General features: G+C 46.4%; 1 protein-coding gene and 1 long non-coding RNA gene across 3 annotated transcripts in view; one reads left to right on the forward strand and one right to left on the reverse strand.

Annotated features, from left to right (window-relative positions):
- Positions 1-3,990: 3,990 nt before the first annotated feature.
- Positions 3,991-19,872, reverse strand: part of LOC147232427 (solute carrier family 23 member 2) — a 29,540-nt gene continuing 13,658 nt past the window's right edge. The window contains exons 4-12 of the mRNA XM_086149266.1: positions 18,827-19,004; positions 17,591-17,772; positions 15,579-15,696; positions 14,020-14,176; positions 11,939-12,192; positions 10,523-10,687; positions 9,242-9,350; positions 4,293-4,388; positions 3,991-4,210 (exon numbers count right to left, since the gene is read on the reverse strand). Of these exons, the coding sequence (XP_086005392.1) occupies positions 4,041-4,210; positions 4,293-4,388; positions 9,242-9,350; positions 10,523-10,687; positions 11,939-12,192; positions 14,020-14,176; positions 15,579-15,696; positions 17,591-17,772; positions 18,827-19,004 (1,429 nt within the window). The 3' untranslated portion in view covers positions 3,991-4,040. The remainder of the gene's footprint in view (positions 4,211-4,292; positions 4,389-9,241; positions 9,351-10,522; positions 10,688-11,938; positions 12,193-14,019; positions 14,177-15,578; positions 15,697-17,590; positions 17,773-18,826; positions 19,005-19,872) is intronic.
- The window catches only part of LOC147232428 (uncharacterized), a 62,624-nt gene continuing 61,725 nt past the window's right edge, over positions 18,974-19,872 (forward strand). For both annotated transcript variants that reach the window (XR_015106357.1, XR_015106358.1), the window contains exon 1: positions 18,974-19,089. This is a non-coding gene — a long non-coding RNA (uncharacterized LOC147232428). The remainder of the gene's footprint in view (positions 19,090-19,872) is intronic.

The raw sequence follows: 19,872 nt of genomic DNA on the forward strand, positions 1-19,872 counted from the left end.
CGAGGTTCCTCACTTCCTGCCTGCATTGACACATAAAAAGCAATACCTTTTTTTTATACGTTTGTTACCAGGCTCTTCACTTCCTGCTTCCACATGCAAAAAAGCCACGCCTCTTTATTTTTTTATCTTAAATATATATATGATTATTTATTTCCAGGATTTTTCCCTCGTGCTCCCACGTGCACATGCAAAAAAGTCATTTTTTTCATTTTTTTTTCATTTGTTTCAAGGTTTTTCACTTCCTGCTTCATGTACATGCAAAAACAAAATTATTTCAATTTTTTTTTCTTTTTCCTTTAATATATTCCTTTAATATATTTGTTTCCAGGTTCTTCACTTTCTGCTTCCAGTGTGACAGCTTCCCCCAGCTGTCCCTTCCGCGCCTCCAACCGGTGGAAAATAGGCCTCACCCTCCGCTGCCGGACGGCGCCGGCCGGCGCCCATGGCGCCTCACGTGTCCGGCATATGACGGCCCGAGGCGGCGGCGCAGGTAAAGCCCTTCAGACTTTCCCTAATTCCCCCTCGGCTCGAGAACATCGCGGCCGAGGGCGCCTCTTTGCTTAATGAACGGCTGCATCTGACAATATGTCACAGATTAGGACGTCGTAATCCCCGGCGGGGGGGGAGGGTCTCCGAACGGGTGGAGGTGGAAGGCAGTCGGGTAAAGGCGGCGGTGCAAAAAAGAGGAAAAAATACAAGTGTAATTGTGTAGAAGGTGTGTGTATAGTTGTGTGTGTGTGTGTGTGTGAGGATTAACCGTTCCAACCCCAGCCGCCACCCTCCTCACCCCCATTTCATCCTGGCATGGCGCAGCTCGGCCTTATCCAAGCATGACCAGGCTGGACACGGAACATACCATCACGGCCGAAACGGGGGTGGGCGGGTTAAACCATACATTGACCTGCAACGGGGCAGGAACCTTAAGATTTACGATATCAAAAATAATGTTTAACGGTCCATGAGAGACCTGAAAGAGGTGAGAGAAGACATGCACGCTCCCCCTCCGACCCCAACCCCCCCGCCGCCTTGGGTGGTACGATCCAACACACCTGCATGAAAAAACAACACACATGGAGAGGATTCTTTGAGAAACAACCTTCGTATAAACTTTATGTCCACAGCATGTTACGTCCTGTTAATGATCAAGAGGCACCTGTGCAAATAACTCACGCAAACACACACACACACACACACACACACACGCACGCACACACTCACACACACACTCCTGCACGCAAGCGAGCATCACTCCTCGAAAGCCAGGGAGGTGAAGCCGCCCCTGGGGATTTTGTTGTTGTCGTTAGCATAGCGGCGCGCTTTCAATCGTCCCCCTGTCCCTGCATCCTCCCGTCGCCATGGCGACCCCGCTTAACGGTTTACACAAGCCGGGATCGCCCCTCCTGCTTCTGATTATGCAGCGTGGCGTCGTACCTCAGAAGATGTAACCGTCACTCGTCGGCAGCCTGCTGTGTGTTTACCCGCCAACAATCGGCCGATGATGGAAGGGAGGTGACGCCTGGATTCACGTTTTTGCTCATAACAATGATATTACACGCTTACGAATACGCCTCTTATGTAACGATTAAGTTATTACACAGGTGAAGGCGTCCCAGGTGAAAAAAAAGCTGGAACCTCTTATTAATTCTGACCTTGAGTTGAACCCCCCGACACACACACACACACACACACACACACACACACCCCGTTTCCCCCGCTCGATCAATTATTGTCAATTTAATGGCAGCTCAAAGTCTGATATTTTTTTAAACCCCGCCCCGGCGCGATGCGTCACTTTCTATTTGCGCAATCGATTGATTGATCGATGGCCCCAGATGTGTTGAAACATCTGGGTGCGTCCCCGCGGCAACACTTCCTGCTGTGAAAACACACACGGACGAATGGCATGCAACGCTTTTCCCTTGTTATTACTAGCGGAGAAAGGACGACTGCAAGCTTCAAGGGGACGACAAGTGAGTGAGAAATATTATTTATTAAGCGTAAAACACGGAACCAACATCTTTTTCAATTTTATTTTAACATCTTTGACCTCGACGGATTTAAAATCACATATCAAAAGCACATATATTTATATATATGTGTAAATATATATATATCTTCTTATACGTAAAAGATTATTAAAAAAAAAAAATCATATACGGTGACAACGTATCACTGACATGTATAAATAACATGAAGTTATATTTAAAGGACGACACATTAACAAGGCGTGAGTTACTGGTTGTGATGAGGTAGCAACAATCCTACGGAGGAAGTTAGAATCTAAAAAGTAGAAGTCACGTAAGTTTTGGGTGCCGCGGACGGCGGAGGAAATGGAAAAAAAAAAACAATAATGGCATGACGGGAAGGGGTGATGCTAAGATAAGTTGATGCTAAGATAAGTGGTTAAAGTTGGCGTTGCAACCGGTCGGTCCCGTATGTTCTTGTCACGAACACTTTATTACATAGTAATAACAGCGGTATTGTTTTTATCTATTTTTTTTAATCCCCGCAGCTATTATATAGTAATAACAAGAGTCCAGTGTTGTTGCATAGCAACAACAGCGGGGTTGTTCTTTTTTGTACCCCCTGCTGTTATTACTCTGTAATAACAAGCGCACAGTGTTATTACATAGTAATAACAGTACTATTACACTGTAATAACAGCGGGGTTCCGAGACACGGGTGGGTTTTCTAAGAGTCGATTGCAAACGACGAAAGACATGGACGATTAGTGTCCGACCGTTTCGGTAAATAATTTAACGCAGCGTGCCCAAGGTTATGTACAGTAAAGGTTATATGATGTCTGGGCCTCCCGGCGGCGGCGGTTAACTGAATATTCTGGACGGGATTCTCGCGGTCACACTCCTGCACTTCGAGGCTTTTAGAAACGTATTTTTTGGGGTCCCAGAAAGACCCAACATTTCTGGATACCCTTCAGGTAATTGACAGGAAGTGGCAGTTTTGCATCGGTAAAAGCTTCTCCACAGCAATCACAGACCCCCCGTCCCGCCGTCTGTGATTTGCCATTGGTTGTTTCCGGATTTGTTGGTTGCTGTGGAAATTTGACTACCTTGGGGTTTTTTTGGGAGTCGCAGGAAGTCAGGCGCAAACGCACGGCAACGTCCGGCGGACTTCCAAAGTAAAACGCATGACGGACATCCTGTTGGTAAGCAAAAACAGGAAGTGATTGACGGCGACGACAAGAGGGAAACTTCGGAAATGAGTTCGTGAAGTTTCAGGAAGGATGAACTAATTTGGAATGCGCCAAGGAATGGATCCCGGGGGGGAGGAGGGAGTCCCCTGGTGGTCAGACATTGGAAGTGCGGCACCGGTCATCAAGTCCGACGACAGTTTCCACCTCCAACGATATCGTAAAATTCCGACTTTTTGGCAGAGAAAGATAAATATGCTTTGCTAGCCAGATGCTAGCTAGCTAGCTAGGGAATATTGACTGAAACTGACTGTAGTTTCCCGGGTTCATCTTTGGGGTGAAACACGGAAGATGAAACCCGACGCGTTCCTTTACCATCGGTTTATCTGAGTTGTCCGAACTTTGTGTTTTCGCTATGGAACAAAAACAAAAAGGGCGGAGCCGTGCGGGGAGGCGAAGTAAACGCCTGTTTTTTGTGATAAAATCAAAAAATCCCGACTTTTATTTGCCGTAAAACACAAACAAGCTCAGCTAGCCTGACGCTAGCTACCTGGGGAGCGTCGAAGACGGAAGACGGAACCTGACGAGGTCCTTTCGCGACCGGTCGGATCAAGCTAATTTCTCAGTCTGCGGCGCGTGTCCTCTGCGGAACAAGGCGGAGGGGGGGTTTAAAAAAAAAAAAAATCGTTTTAAAATCGGAAAATTCCGACTCTTTGGCCAACAACGACAGACGCGCTTGCTTGGCTAGCCAGCCAACGGATATGGACCTTTGAGCGAAGCCGACCGCGGGTTTCCCTGGTTCCGCTTTGGGCGGTGGGGGGCAGGGACGGGGCGGGGGTTCGGGGGGTTTTGAGGTGTGGGGGACCCCTCCCCGTCTCTTGCCCCCCCCTTAATGTCCGGACCTGTAGGAGGGCAGGAAGGGCAGGTACTGGAAGCACTTGAAGCGGCGCAGGAGGAAGCTGCAGAAGGGGATGTCGTAGCAGGACTCGTCACACTTGTTCCCGCCCTCCTTTTGCACCTTGTCCTGCCAGTTCTTGATCCCTCGCTCCTTCTCGGTGCCTAGAAGAGGAAGAGAGCTGGTAAGTGGCGTCCGGAGGGGGCGGAGCCATTGAAGAGCGCCCCACAACCCCCCCCCACGAACCTGGAATGGTATTGTCCAGGATGAAGCCGAAGAAGCCCCCGATAAACATGTGGGTGGTGAAGAGGACCACGATGATCTGGTCCAGCTCCTTGACTCCTTTGGAACACACACACACACACACACACACACACACACAAGCCAAAACCTTAAGGTTAAGATTACTGGAAGTGGGGGGGGGGGAGGAAGGCAGTGTATCCCGCGGGCAGGGGGTTCTGGAGGCCAGTTGAAGTCTGGCTCGCTAAAACAGAAAGAAATACAACCCCAACCCAAAAAATGGACGTCGGGTGGCGCCGTTAATCATGGCAGGCTGAAAAAACTTCTCCACCAACTGATGGATGGAACCATCACCAGCCCCCATGTTGTTCCTGCCCCCCCCCCTTGGGTCAGAGGATCCATGTATCTTCAGTGGGGGGTTGCCAAACACCACATCCATCATCCTGTTCATTTATTCTTTTACCAGATTCCGTAAAAAAAAGAAGAAAAAAAAGAGGAAGTGTAATAACACGGTTATTACCGGCTAGCGCAGCAGGAAGGTGTAATAACGGTGTAATAACATGTTTATGCACGTGTTTGATGTTCGATTCCTCCCTCAGGTTAAAACCCTGTGATTCCATCTCTTTACTCATTTAAGTTAAGATACCATACAAAAAAGATTTGTTTTAATGAAATATAGTAAAAATAAACTTATTTCCATGAAAGCATTAATGGGCAGAATGTAATTACAGTTTCATAGCCAATGGCGGTTTCAGCGGTAATAGATGTTGTAGTTAATAACAACAAAAAAAACAGTGTGTGTGTGCACGTGTATGTGCATGCACATGTGGGTGTGGGTGTGTGTGTGTGTGTGTGTGTGTGTGTGCATTGACAAAGCGGCTTTTTCCGATCTCCCGCCACCGGCTCTCTCTTATGCTGTTGGCGGTAAAAGTGACTGCCTCTCTCTGAAAACTGAAATTCTTTAACGTTAAAAAACTATCCCGACGTTTCTTTTTTGCGGCGCCATCATTGGAATCGGAACCCGCATTGTTTCCACGTCAGGTTCCAGAAAACCCGTTCTAGAAGCCGCCCTTTCAAGAGAACCTCCGCAACGGGAAAAATAATAACGGCGCCCTCTTGTGTTCTGTAGTACTTTTTCCACAGGCTACTGAACCTGTCTAGTACTGCGGCCGCCACTACTGCAGTAAACCTGCAAGTATTGCAATACTTGATAGGATATTAAACTAAATACCGACACACACAGATCCCTTCAAATGCAGATACAGGACTGTCTCGGAAAATTAGAATATTGTGATAAAGTTCTTTATCTTCTGTAATGCAAATAAAAAAAAAACAAAAATTACTTTTTCATGATATTCTAATATTTTGAGATAGGATTTTTGAGTTTTCTTAAGATGTAAGCCATAATCAGCAATATTAGAATAATAAAAGGCTTGCAATATTACAGTTGATTTGTAATGAATCCAGAATGTATGATACTTTTGTTTTTGTAGTTGCATTACAGAAGATAAAAAACTTTATCACAATATTCTAATTTTCTGAGACAGTCCTGTCTATGTTTATTCCTTTATTTAATATCAATTTTTTAATGTATGCGAATAATTAAAGTGAATGTCGAGTAATTTAATTTTATGAAGTTTAATCGATTAAAATAATGTAATTCTAATTCAGTTTAATAAACTGTCATTTTATTTTATTTTCGTTAATTAAATTAAGTTTAACGCAAGTTAATTCAGTTTGATTTACAAAATTAAGTTCAATTAATTTTTTTTTTTTTTTTTTTTTATGCCGTGGAAGCTTCCTGTTGTGAGTTGGGGGCCACCCGGTGAGGGCGTTGGGGGTTCCATGGGGAGGGTTCGAGGATCCACAACACACACACACACACACACACACACACACACACACACACACACACACACACACACACAGAACCACCTAGCCGGTCCGCCAACATCACAGTTAGTGTTTAGCATGTGACGCCACCGCCGCGTGAGCGCAACACAGAAGGCAGTGACTTGACGGAGACCCGCGGGTCCGTCACCCCCCCACTGCCCCCCACGGCCCCCCCACTCCCACTCAGGGAGTAGAAGGACTGGGGGGGGGGGGGGGGCAGCACATGCAGTCGCGATAAATCGAATCAGGGACGGCAAACAAAGCTGACACAGTTTGGCTATGAACGCATTTTTGTTCGGAGAAAACACACACACACACACACACGCGCATGCACACACACACTTCCTGTCCAAAGGAGGCAGGAGTCAAAAGTTCACCGCGCCCGCTGAGGAGCACTGTTTTTTTTTTTTTTTAAATCCCCGTTGCGCGCTACGTCTAAAGACGTCTGGATGAGCAGCAGGGCGGTGACGAAGAGCCGGGCCTCTTCCTCCTCCTCCTCCTCCTCCTCGCCGGCGTTATCAGGGAAGGGGGGGTGCGCTTTGTGTGAGCCGGGGGCAGATTACGGTCGGTGACATGGGTGCTAGCCAAGAGGATTGAGGTGCTAAGCGGCCTAGCGGCGAGGAGACCAGACAGGCCCTCATGCCCAGCACTGAACTCGGGATTAGCGTTCCCTCCTCCGAGACGCCGGCGGTCACATGATCCGCGGGATCAAGGTCTTATGTCTGCAGGTGGGGTGTGGGGGGGGGTCATCTTCTCGAGGGGTGTGTGGGGGTTTGCTCTTTTGACGTTTAAAATGGGTACGAGAAGCTCCCCGCCTGGTTTCCCTTCGTCTGCGCTCCTTAAGCTCCGCCCCCTTCCAACCCGCAAGTGTTTGCACGAGTGTTTGGAGCCGAGAGGAAACACCTCCGTGAAAAAAAAAAAAAATCCCAATGACTGATTGAGTATTCACCGCTCCCAAACTGCTTTTTTTTTTTTTTTTTTTTTTACGGCAGCATGTCCCGACGCCCCGCCGGTTCCTCGGAATCAATAAAAGCCGCCCTGACGAACCACTTCATTAGTGTTTACGGGCCCGTCGGTGCCAATAAACTCCCGTTAATTAAAACTCCAAACTTTTCCTCCCCCTTCAGTTACTATTCCGGGCACGAGAACGGGGGGCGACCCGTCGAGGAGGAGGGGGGCGACTTTTTCCCTCCATCTTCACGCGTCGCTTCCTGTTTTGTTCCCGTCAGATCGTTTTGTTTTCGACTTTTCCCCGTTTCCAGGAAAACAGGGTTAGCTAACCCGTGGACAGAGCCACGGGCACCCTCTAGCGACCGCCCCGACTTAGCGCCCGGCGCTTAGCAACCGCCGGCCTCGAAAGCGAGCGGGCGAATAAAACAAATGAATTGTAATGCAATTACGCGGGCTCGGGTTAGCATTTTGTAATCTAGGCTAAAGACTGGTGGCGGCAGAGAAGCTGCCATCTGGGCTCCTGGGATTTTGGAACCCTTGGCTTTAGCAGCTTAGCCTGGCACCGCCGCTGCCACCTTTTCCAGGCTAATCTCTGCACGCTGCGGTGGGAGCGCCGCAGCACGCGCGCCCTCCAATTACTTTTATAAAGAATTAATGAAGACGGTTCTCCCCCCAACCGGGTTGTTGGAGGGATGATACCCGACTATCCCCCTGTTGCTCCAGCAGATCGATGCACCCCGCGGCTTATTGCGCCCGACGACCCAAGATGTCGATTGACCGTCACCATCTTCATCCACAACGAACCCCGAACGGCCGTTAATGCATCCTGTCAGCGCCCGACCCAAGGGATCTGGGTTTCCGAGCTCGAAGGGCGCCTCCCTTTTGGCGCTCAGATGAAACCGAAAGCCAAATCAGAACATCCGGAACAGGCATGCCGGGTTCTCGGCTAAACCGGGTCACCCACCGAGCGACCGGCAGGCCCCTTGATGTTGTACCGCTGTAATAGCGCATTGATAAATGATAATAGCCTATTAAAGTTCTTTATTAGCGGGAGTTAGCGGGGAGTCAGCGGGAGGTAGAGCAGCTGTTAATGCAATTACTCCAGTTCTCCAATAAAACAAATTTCAACCAGCAACCAGATGTCACCACATGGCGCCGGGCGTAAACCCACATGATGGCACCTGCCTAGGAAAACAGGTGTTTTCGATGTTGCCAGGTAGGAAGTGAGTCTAAAGGGGGGAGGGCATTGTAGCGGGGGGAGTCTGGGGGTGTCACGCTTTGGTTCCCTGTTTTTAAACCAGGGATTTGTCCTTCAATCTCGTATTAAATGCTCCCTCGGGCTCTTATGAAAGTACACTACTGCTATTCAGCACTTCGAAGTGGCAAGAAGAGGCGCCTTCTACAGCTGCTCCAGCTAAAGTGGCTATGCTAACTGCTAAACATAATACTGGTTAGCGGTGTTTAATGTAACCGTGTTTAATGTGTAGACTGGTGTCAACATGAAAACACCGGCAAAGCTCCATTAGCTGCTGCTACCATCACTAATATTCACTTTAGCTACAGCGGCTTGTGCTAACGCTAGTGCTAACGCTACTGCGGCGGCGGTCTGGGAGGCAGGGTCTGTGCGGAGCTCGTAACCTCGGGTCCTACTCCCTTTTGGCCGGTAGCTACCTGAACGATGCTAAGTGGACCCCAGGTGATGGTGTTAGCATTAGCATACTAGCTGGCCAGATGGCTCATACATCCACCTGACGTGGACGGTTCCATTTCACCCCCGGGGGCGGGGGGGTTCTGAAGACACCCCAACCCTGCAAAACATTCTCCAGTCAGGAGACCCCCTGATGCTAATCATAGTGTCAATGCTACGTTTTGTTATTGCCTTGTTGGGTCGCCAACCCCCTCCCCAAAAAAGTTTCCATCTTGATTGGCAGCTCAGGCCCCCCCCAAGCTTCCGGAGAATGTTTGGGCTGTTGTTTAATCCCGTTGACAGACTTACCCATGCAGGGCAAAAACAAAACCGCTTTAGTAGAGGTACTTAATGTTGCTGCGACTGCATATGTGTGTGTGTGTGTGTGTGTGTGTGTGTGTGTGTGTGTGTGTGTGTGTGTTACCTGTGTTAATGATGCCAGGATTGGAATGGAACCACGTAGGCAGCACGAGGCCGCTGAACGTCGAGAAGCCGAGGATAAGGAGGTTACGGGATGAATTTAGGTCCACGTACTGGATGGAGGGAGGGATGGGGGGGATAAAGAAGGGAGAGAGAGAGAGAGAAAGAGGTTTAGATGCTTAATTGACTCTCAGATGTAAACTATTATGGTGCGACTCCGCCTCCTCCAGTGCCTCCCTTCGCTTTCCCTCTGTTTGTTTTTGTTATTCCGAGCCGGCGGCCATCTTGGAATTCCAAGGGGTTCGTGTCAGCCCCTCCAATCCCGGGTGTAAGAGTGTAATTACAGCATCATAAACCCATCCTGTGCGGATGAAAGGGCCTGGCAGCGGGTTCGGGCGGGGGTTGATATTCCTGGCTGAGAACGGGGACCCGAGGAACCCCTGAACCTTGATTGTTATTATCGTGTTATTACACATGGCATTGTGTAATAACACGATAATAACACACGCGTATGGTTTGTACTTTTTTTTTTTTTTTTCTAATTCCTCGAACCCCTAATCAAGCAGGGGACTCCGACAGATCTTGACCCCGGGATTTATTCACCGGGCGTTTATTTGCGACGCCTCTTCGCCATCTTCTTACTCGAAGCTTCTTCTTGTCCTCTTCCTTTCCGTTGTTCTGCCATCGGCCGCTCTTTCCTGATCCGCCGTTTGTTTCTAATTACTTGGCGCCCGGCTCCCCCCGGTGGTTGTACCCGTGCGTCGCCTGTCAGATCGCCATGGTAACGCCCCCCCCACCCCCGGGGCTGTGTAATTAAGTCTTTATAATTCATTCCTCCCATGTGTCTGTTTTAATGTTGTAAACAAACTGTTGGTAGAACAGGAACCACCTTTTTTTGTTTGTTTTTTTTCTCGGCTGTTGAGGCGTCTTTTGATGGAGATGAAGATAATCTGGGAAAATTATAATCACGCCCTCAGGTTGCATGTTCTCTCCTGCTCATGTTCTCCTAGCAATGTTTTCTTTCTTCGATGGTGCTTCTCCATGTTCTCCATCTTCAGTGATCGGGTTCGCCGTCGACTCCAAACAGTCCGCATGTGTGATTGGTTGGTTGTCCCCATACGTGTCCTTGTGATTGACGGGCCCAGGTTAAGCCCCGCCTCTTTAATCTGCATGGATTGGCTCCGCCCCCAAACCCAACGTACCGCAGACTTCGACCGGAAGCGGATCGGAATCGGCGTTTCGTGTTGACGAGGCCCGACTTTCTCCGCCCCGTTTCCCGGCTCACCTGCAGGTTGGAGATCCCCACCGCCGCGATCATCCCGAACATGACCAGGAACATCCCGCCGATCACCGGGTCCGGGATGGTGATGAAGACGGCGCCGAACTTCCCGAAGATCCCCAGGACGATCATCAGGATCCCCGTGGTTTGGAGGACCAGTCGGCTGCCAACCTGACAGAGCAGAAACTTCAGCTGATTAAGTGAGATCTTTGCACGGCTTCTGCATCTGGATGGATGGATGGATGGATGGATGGATGGATGGATGGATGGATGGATGGATGGATGGATGGATGAGTGAGTGAGTGAATGAATGGTTGAATGATATTTCTATGGGATTCTTTGTATGACTGAATGAATAAATGAATGGACAGATGGATGGATATGTGGAAAGGTGGGAGGATGGATGGATGAATTATATTTTCATGTTTTATTTTTATTTTTTCGTATAGACGAATGAATGGATGGACAGATGAGTGGATGAATGAAAGATATTTCCATGGTAATTTTTTTATTTTTTGTAAAGATGGATGGATGGATGAGTGAATGATATTTCCATGTTTTTGGGGGGTCATTTTTCATTGATAAATGAATGGATGGACAAGTGAATGAAAGAATATTTGCATGATTATTTTTTTTTAATTTTTTTGTATGGATGAAGGCATGGACGGATGTATGAGTGAATGAATGAATGACATCTGCATTGTTATTTTTTATCTTTTGTAAAGATGGACGGATGAGTGAATTAATCAATATTTCCATGGTTATTTTTCTGTATTTTTTTCATCGATGAATGAATGGATGGATGAGTGAATGAATGATATTTTTCTGATTATTTTTTTTATTTTATTTTTTATAGATGGAAGGATGGACGAGTGAATGAATGAATATTTGCAAGATTATTTTTTAAATTTTTTGTATGGATCAACACATGGATGGACAGATGAGTGAATGAATGAATGGTATTTGCATGGTTATTTTTTTTATTTTTTGTAGAGATGGATGGATGGATGGATGGATGGATGGATGAGTGAATGAATGAAGGATAGTTTCCTGTTGTTTTTTTTTTATAAATGGAAGGATGGACGAGTGAATTAATTCATATTTGCATGATCATTTTTTTATTTTTTATGTATGGATGAAGGCATGGATGGACGTATGAATGAATGAATGAATGATATTTCCATGGTTATCTATTTGTATTTTTTTTATCCATGAATCAATGGATGGATGAGGGAAAGAATGAATGATATTTCTTTGATTATTTTTTCTTTTTTGTATCAATGGATGATGGATGTACGGATGAGTGACTTGAAGAATGAATGAATGAATGAATAATGGTGGCCGGACGGCGACGCCATCACTGGGTGACCTGAGACGTCTCCGATCCCGAGGTTCCACGTGGAGAACGCGAGGAGAACCCACCTTGGTGATCCCGAGGGCGGCGATGTTCTGGCTGTAGGAGGTCGTTCCGTTCCCGGTTCCCCACAGAGCGGCCAGGATGCAGCCAATGCCCTCCACGGCAATGCCGCGGTTAATGGCGTGCGTGGGAGGGGGCGGAGCCCCGGACAGCCGTGCGCAGGCGTAGTAGTCGCCGATGGACTCCATGGTGGACGCCAGGACGCCCGCCGTCATCCCCAGCACGGACGACACGCTAACCGTAGGAACGCCCCACTGGCCTGAGGGCGGGGGGTCAACACAGGGGTCACCTGGGGTCATTTTTACTCATTCATTATTATAATGATTCAAAAAACACACAAAAGAAACATAAGGGCAAATAATAGGTGTTGAGGGAAATTTTTGGAAAAAATAATATTTATATTCCAAATATTTTTGGAAAATAAATCCATTCATTCATTTTGTCGCATGATCATGAATCGCAAACAGGACACGCAAAGGAAGATTATAGGTGGTGGGGGGGTCATTTAGAGATATAAATCTTCCCACTTACTCATTGTGTTTAATGATCAGAAATCACACGAATAAACATAATTGCAAATAATAAGTGTCTAGGCGGGCGGCCAGTTTGGAAAAATTACTCCCCATTCATTCATTCTGTCGTTTACTCATTCTGTCGAATGATCAGGAATCACACACAAGACAAACAACGGCGGATAATTATTGTTATTACTATTATTGAAATTGAAATAGTTTCATTCATGCATTCGTTCATTTATTCAGTTTGTTATTATCAGAAATCGTAAGTTGTGGCGGGCCGGGCAAACATTTAGAAGATAAATCCATGCTTTCATTCATGCATTTATTCTGCGTAATAATGAGAATTGTCATGCCGGACGCAGAATGAAAGGTTGATGAAAGGATGAACATTTAGGAAAATAAATCCTTGCTTTCATTCATTTATTCATTCATTTTGTCTGATCATAAATCACACCGACACAGTGCAGGGGAGCAGCCGTCTGGGAAGATAAATATTTTCATTCATTCACGTCAATCCTATTCGTGCCTTCAATCACAGGGTCCACATACGAGGACGTCTGCAGTGAACCTGCTGACTGGGAGGAAGATGTATTGGATTTGACCCGTTTAAGTCTTTTTTTTTTTTTTTTTTTTTTAATGTTGTGCGCTTGGATGAGAGGGTGGAAATTGGGACGTGTCTGTGTGATTTACAGCCTCCTATTCTTTTGTTTATATCTTACTATCCATCTTTTGATAGTGACAGAATGGAAACTTTATTCAACCATTGCCTCTGGCGCGCCTATAATAACTGTAATTACAGTGTTTACTTTTTTTTTTTTTTTTTTTGAGCATTACAGCACCTTCTCCCCAAAAAGGTGCTAGCTAACGTTTTAGATAAGCCCCCAGGGGGAGATTAAGAAAGGAATTTATTGCATTGAAAATGAACTGAAATGCTGTTTGAGAAAACATGCATGCTTTTATAAAAAAATATATATATATATATGTGTGTGTATGATAGTGTTGCTGAATTTTTACAATCTAACGGACATATTTTAATCCAGTTTAAAATATGAGATGATTCTGAAAAACTTAGTTTGTATGTATATATTTTTTTTTTCTTTATATTTAACACCCATAATATTTATATAAGTATTTGTATTTGTTCAACTGCGTGTCCTGGTTTATCATTGAGATCATAGATAATATTATATAATATTGTATTATATTTTATTAATGTGTATAGATAACAACAACAAAAGATGTCTATAAATTCCTGGAAAAAAGTTACAAAGTATGAAAAAGTATATATAGTTATACAGTTTTTCAAACCACTTTCAAAAAGTTTTTATTTCTATTGTTTCTTTTAAATCTGTATGTTGTGTATATGTATGTGTCTACACGATGGGCCCCTGTGATGAGTAAGGTGAATAAATTATATTTATTGTTATTATTAGATAAGTATTTAAAAAAAATATATATTATTGAGTGTAATACAGGTGTTGCATGTATGATTTGAGAATTTTTAAAAAGCATCTTATCGATCATTGATCACTGATTTTCTTTTCTTCATATTAAATCCCCTCCCTCACCTGGGTACGGCACGTGGAACCAGGGCGAGTTGGCGACGGCGTCCAGGCTGATGTCCGTCCGCGCCGAGAAGCCGTACTGGTCGGATCTGGACGGCAGCACGTCGAAGATGGTGAGCAGGAAGCAGACGAGCCAGCCGCCGCACATCCCGAACAGAGCCTGTGATATGACAGCGTTTATGGATCCGTGAGGGTCAGTGCACGTCAAACGTCAATAACGTGCTTGTAATGACAGCTTGGTAATCAAGGCTGTTATTTGAGAGAATTTTTTTTTTCGTGCAGGCTAATATGATGCGACATATTCAGGTTTTTTTTCCGACGTCGCTCATCGAATAAGAAAAAAAAATGTAATTATCATGGGGAAATTAGCCCCTTAAAAAATAAAATAAGAATATATAATACATATTTTACATTATAGATTTATTGAATAGGGGGAGTTTGTGCCCGGACTCACTCATTCAAACAAAACATATGTATTAAACATGTAAAATAATTGTCTTTATTTCACTTATATTATTATATGCTAAATTATTTTGAGTGATTTTACCTTTTAAATAAAGACTAATTTTAAATATTATAATATGCCAAATTATTTTGAGTGAATTAGCTTTTTAAATAAAGACTTATTCAAATTATTATTATTACAAGCTTAATTATTTTGAGTGAATTGGCCTTTTAAATAAAGAATTATTCAAATTGTTATCATATGCTAAATTATTTTGAGTGAATTTGCCTTTTAAATAAAGACTTAGTTAAATTTTTTATTATTATCTGCTTAATTATTTTGAGTAAATTGGCTTTTTGAATAAAGTCTTATTTAAATTATTATTATATGCCTATTATTTTTAGTGAATTTGCCTTTTAAATAAATACTTATTTAAGTTATTATTATATGCCAAATTATTTTGAGTGAATCTTTTTTTTTAATATAGATTTATTCAAATTATTATTATATGCTTAATTATTTTGAGTGAATTGGCTTTTTAAATAAAAACTCATTTAAATTGTTATTATTATATGATAAATATAATGAATTGGCTCTGTTAATTAAGACTTTTTTGTTTATATATATTTATATATATATATTATATAAAGGCTGGGCTGTTGGAGCTCGTGGGCGTCGGCCCTTCTCTTTTTCTACGCTCCTTTTTTTTCTTCTTCTTGTTTTAATCCCCGTCTTCATTCCTTCACGCCAACAAAAAAAAAAAAGGGGGGGGGGGTTGATTTGCCCACGTCACCCGAAATAACCATAAAAGGGCGGCGGTGGGAACTTTAAGATGGAGTTAAACAGTATCGAAGACGGGCGGCGGGAGTAAATATCGCAACGGAGAGGGTTTTGGAAATGCGGCTTCTGTGATCTCACGGGTGGAAGCATGTAGGGGGCGGAGGGGGGCGAGCGCTCAAGCAAAGCATTTGAAGAATTTCTTTTCAACTGCGAAGGAGGAGAAGGAGTAGGAGGAGGAAACCCGGTTTGAGTTTTCCCCGACCGGCGCCGCCGCCGCCGCCGCCCTGAAAGTGCTTTTATTTTGAAAGGACAAAAAAAAAAATGGCCGCCAACTCACAGAGAAGAGCTTGAAGAGCGGGTAGTGGAAGACCTTCCACTTCTTGTCCTTGTAGGCGATGAGCGGGACGTCCACCTTGCTCAGATACTGGGAGAACAGGAGGATCAGGCACACCGTTCTGCGAAGGGGGGGTAACAGGAAGTGGCGGGGCAACAAAGGAGGGGGGGGACAGGAAGTTAAAACAAGCTTTTCGCGTCCGCGTGGTTCCCAATCGATTATGGGATGATGGTTGGAATTTTCTCTGGCCTCGAGTGACATCTCACGCGGACCCTTAAGCCCCGCCCACTTCGCCCCCCCCCCCCCCCCCCCCCCGCCCCCTAAGGCCGGCATTCAGAGCCGCTCCTCTGGGCCTCGAGTTGCCCCACATAACAGGCTTCATGTGACGTTGATCGCGAGTGTGTGTGTGTGTGTGTGTGTGCGTGTGTGTGTGTGTTTGACACCATGTGCGGTACTGGTGCTCCGTGATCTGTTCACCAGCATTACTTCCAGCGTTCCATAAATGGCTCCTCTCGTAAGAAGCTAGCAGCGCAGAAACCCCGCGCCCTTGAACGCATCATCGTTATTTAAAAAAAAACAAAAAACTAAGATGAATAAATAAATAAAAATGCCCCCCGGCTGCGATGCGTCACGTCTTCCTCCGCCACGTAATCCCCACCCCCACCCCGGTTTGCCTCCGGTGCAGATGCTGCTCTCCGGGAGTGAGAGTCAGGACAGGAAGTAGCCCTAAAAGCAGACCCCGTGTCCGACGCCCCCCCGCTGAGACCCCCCTCCCCCATCCCACAGAAGCTAATGGCTGGCTCAGTTTCCTCGGTGGGAACCGCGTGGAACCCTCGGCGGAAGCGTGGGGGGCAGGGCTTGTTCCCCCGGGGTCAGGACTCGGCGGTCGGCTACGTCGGAAAGGGGCGATCCGTGGTGGGGCTGCGCCTGCGGAGGCGTCGGAGCTTAGGGAACCGGGGAGATGGGTTGTTCCGTTGCCTCGGCAGCGGGGCTTCCGATCCGGGGTCCGTGCACCGACAGGTCCCACGTGCCCAGCTCCGAGCTACTGGGGGTGCCGGGGAGGGAACTGGTCCGAGTGGTGGACGACTGGCTACTCCCTTGAATCTCAAACGCAAGGCTCTTTATGATCTCGAGGCGATTCAACCCTTCCCGGTCCTTCAATCCCATAATTATCCATAAAAGGATTAAAACAGCACCCCCCAACCCCCCTTTGATTCGATTAGCTTAATTTCCACTGTATCATCTATTTATATATCGTATGAATGAATGCAAAGAATTATGGCTGCAATACAGTCGTGGTTCTGCTGGACTTCCTGTGTTGGTTGGTTGGGGGGGGGGGGGGGGTGATGGAGATGGTGGTGGGGAGCACAGCGGCTAAGAAGGATATGACTGATTAGCATCCATACATGGCACCAGGATGTAGACACGCCCCAAAGCCTTTTAGAACCCGCAAGGACCACTCAGCGTAATGTCTTTAGGCCGCATTATTGGCAAAGGGAGGGGGGGTAGATGGCGGCGGATAATGACGGGTTCTCGCCAGAGATGGGGGGCGGGGGGTTCTGGGTTGGGTGGTGGGGGGCACATGTGGAACTGGATTAGTTGGATAAAGAGAATGAATGTGATGATATCAGTGTCCTGGGACAGGAAGTTCAGTAAAGGCAGGAACCCGACAGTTGTATGACTTCCTGTCACATAGTGCGGGATTAGCGCCCGGCCAGATCGGGATTATATCCCTTTGATGTTTTTTTTCGTGTTATCGGACGGAAGGGCCGCTATATTTACGACTCAGAGCGATGTTTTGTCGAGGTTTTAACATCACGACACCCCTACGCCGGGGCTACTGGTCAATTTGACCCAACGTGGTCGCTCCTCATGTTGCAGATTCATTGGGTCCAATTTTTGAGGAACAACAAACAATTGCGTTACTTGCCGGACATGTTCATACCTCCAGCTTACTTCGATCTGGAAAGGTACAAGTACCGCATGCGAGGGCGAGAAGGTCCTTTTTTACTCACAGGGCGGCGATTCCCCAGTGACCGCCGGACTTCTTGCCGGCCTCGATGAAGAGCGACAACCCGATGAGGTTGATGGTCGGGGCGATGGCCAGCGGGCCGATGTACTTGAGGACCAGGCCCACCAGCCCGGAGAACCCCAGAAAGAGCTGCAGCAGCGACGAGACCAGGATGGCGCCCTGGATCTGCGGAGGGAGGGTGGCGACGCCGAGGTTAGACCGCTTTGAATCGCGAATGATGTGTAAACAAGAGGGTGAATCATTGTGTGGCTCCATATTAGCAGGATAGATCAGGAAGGAAGGAATGAATGAACGTCGGACTTTGTGTCGTTTTTCCGTCTGCTAAGCAGCGAGGGGGGGCTGCGCCGACTGCTTTTGACCGTCGGGGAGAAAAACGCTCATCAGATTTTACATTTCCACATTCTCCACAACCCTTGAATGCACCATGAGAAAGAAGTTCTTTCTAAATTATCTCTGTTTCCTCGTAAATCCATCCGTGCGGCGTTTTCAAATCCCGACATGTCTGTTTTTGTTCATAGCGGCAGAATTTATACACATGCACGTGCGTGTGTGTGTGAGATTTGGCACAGAAAGTGGTACACTGGTAACAACAGGGGTAGGCTGACCTATAGCGCACCCATCAATCTCTCCTGACGAAACTGGCGTGCATTGAACCGCCGCCAAACACACACGTTTTTATGCGGATACACAGGTGTGAACAACCTGGCCGCGCCCAGCTGTAAATTCACCTTTTTATTTTAAAGCGCCATGAGGAAAAAATCCGAGAAAATAAATAAATAAATAAAAAATCATAAAAATCCTTTTTTTTTTTTTGGGTCGAGCCTGCGATTTGATGTCAGGTGTAAAATATGACAATCCCCGTAAAAAGAAGCTAAAATAAATCGTCTTTATGATTTTTCCTGATTGTGAGCAGGTTTTCAAACTGGCTACGGAGTGTCTCTTTTATTTTTATTAAATAGGAATTTGGGGAATTTATTGGATCCAAACGTTCGACTCTGCGATTTGACACGCCGTCATCTGTGACCTAAATGCTTTTGTGCTCAATTACGCCCCGCAGGGGTCCTTTGTCACGTAAATCCTTGTTATTATTATGTCATTACTATGTAATTACGTAGGTAAGCTCAGGTACACGAGTCCAGGTTGATTAAGTTGCGTGACAGCTTTCAATCACTCATTTTCTGAAGTAACCGCCACTAAACTTTTGCTTTGGTTGACGTACCTCACGCATCCTTGACATCCACACCTCATCTGAGTTTCCCGTTTGCAGCGTGCCGTTCTGCGGCTGCCCCGATGCCATCACCGGGTCGCCCGGCGCCGGACACTGCCACTTGGGCAGCGCGAGGATGGCCAGGGTCGGCGTGATGAAGCTGAACGTCCCACCCTGGAGGATGGGTAGCCTGCGGGTCGACAGAAAGGCTCCACATTCAGAGCTCCGGCCCAGCTTGGAGCGAACCGTAACAGATCTCCATGGAAACGGTGAAGGTAAAGATCAACAATACTCGTCTTTGCGTATCTTGTACTAGCGAGAGTACTTTTCCTACCTACGGTACAACCTGACATCCGATTGGCTGCAAGTTCATATCGAAAAAGGGAAGGAACCCGGTATAGCTCCCTTCGGTATGCCTGTCCGTAAGAGAATCCTGCAACTTTACTAGCCTACAACAGTTTTATTTTGAAAGTCTGTCAGAGTCATCCTGTTTTTACTTCCTCCCTTGCTTGAACTGCTTCTGTCAGCCTGGGGGAAATTTTAAGTGATGTTCCAAGGTGACATGTTGTGGGTAATTACTATAATGTAGTTCATATCTGGAATAGGAGAGGACCCACAGTAGCGCCCCGGGGTACACGGGCATGCAAGTGAAACCATGCATCTGCGTTGTTTATCCGAACTCTCTGGGATCTATCTGACAAGGAGGGTGTAGTGCGTTAGCGTGCTAACACTTTTGTTCAAATCATGTGGAAATTTCCAGCCTAGCATCGCCTCCAAAAGTGGCTACAATTCATGTTCACAGTGAGTGGCCCCCTGACCTCCCTTCTTTCGAGGCTGTAAGAAATACAACATTTGCACCCACGATGAAACCGTACCTCCTCTTCTGTTTTCATTCTTCCTTCCCTCTGTACCGCTATCTTTAAAGCTTTTGCGCTGAAAAGCGGGATTAACGCCGGCTATCATTCAATGTCAGGGTGTTTGTCAGGAGGGGGAAGCTCAAACAGAAGCGTTTAGCTATTTGCCCAAGGTGTATGGAGGTGGGCGGTAGATGTGCGGCG

The sequence above is a fragment of the Fistularia commersonii genome, chromosome 7, assembly GCF_037954325.1.
Source record: "Fistularia commersonii isolate RoL2024-O1a breed Wild chromosome 7, RoL_Fcom_v1.0, whole genome shotgun sequence".
Classification (NCBI taxonomy): Eukaryota; Metazoa; Chordata; class Actinopteri; order Syngnathiformes; family Fistulariidae; genus Fistularia; species Fistularia commersonii.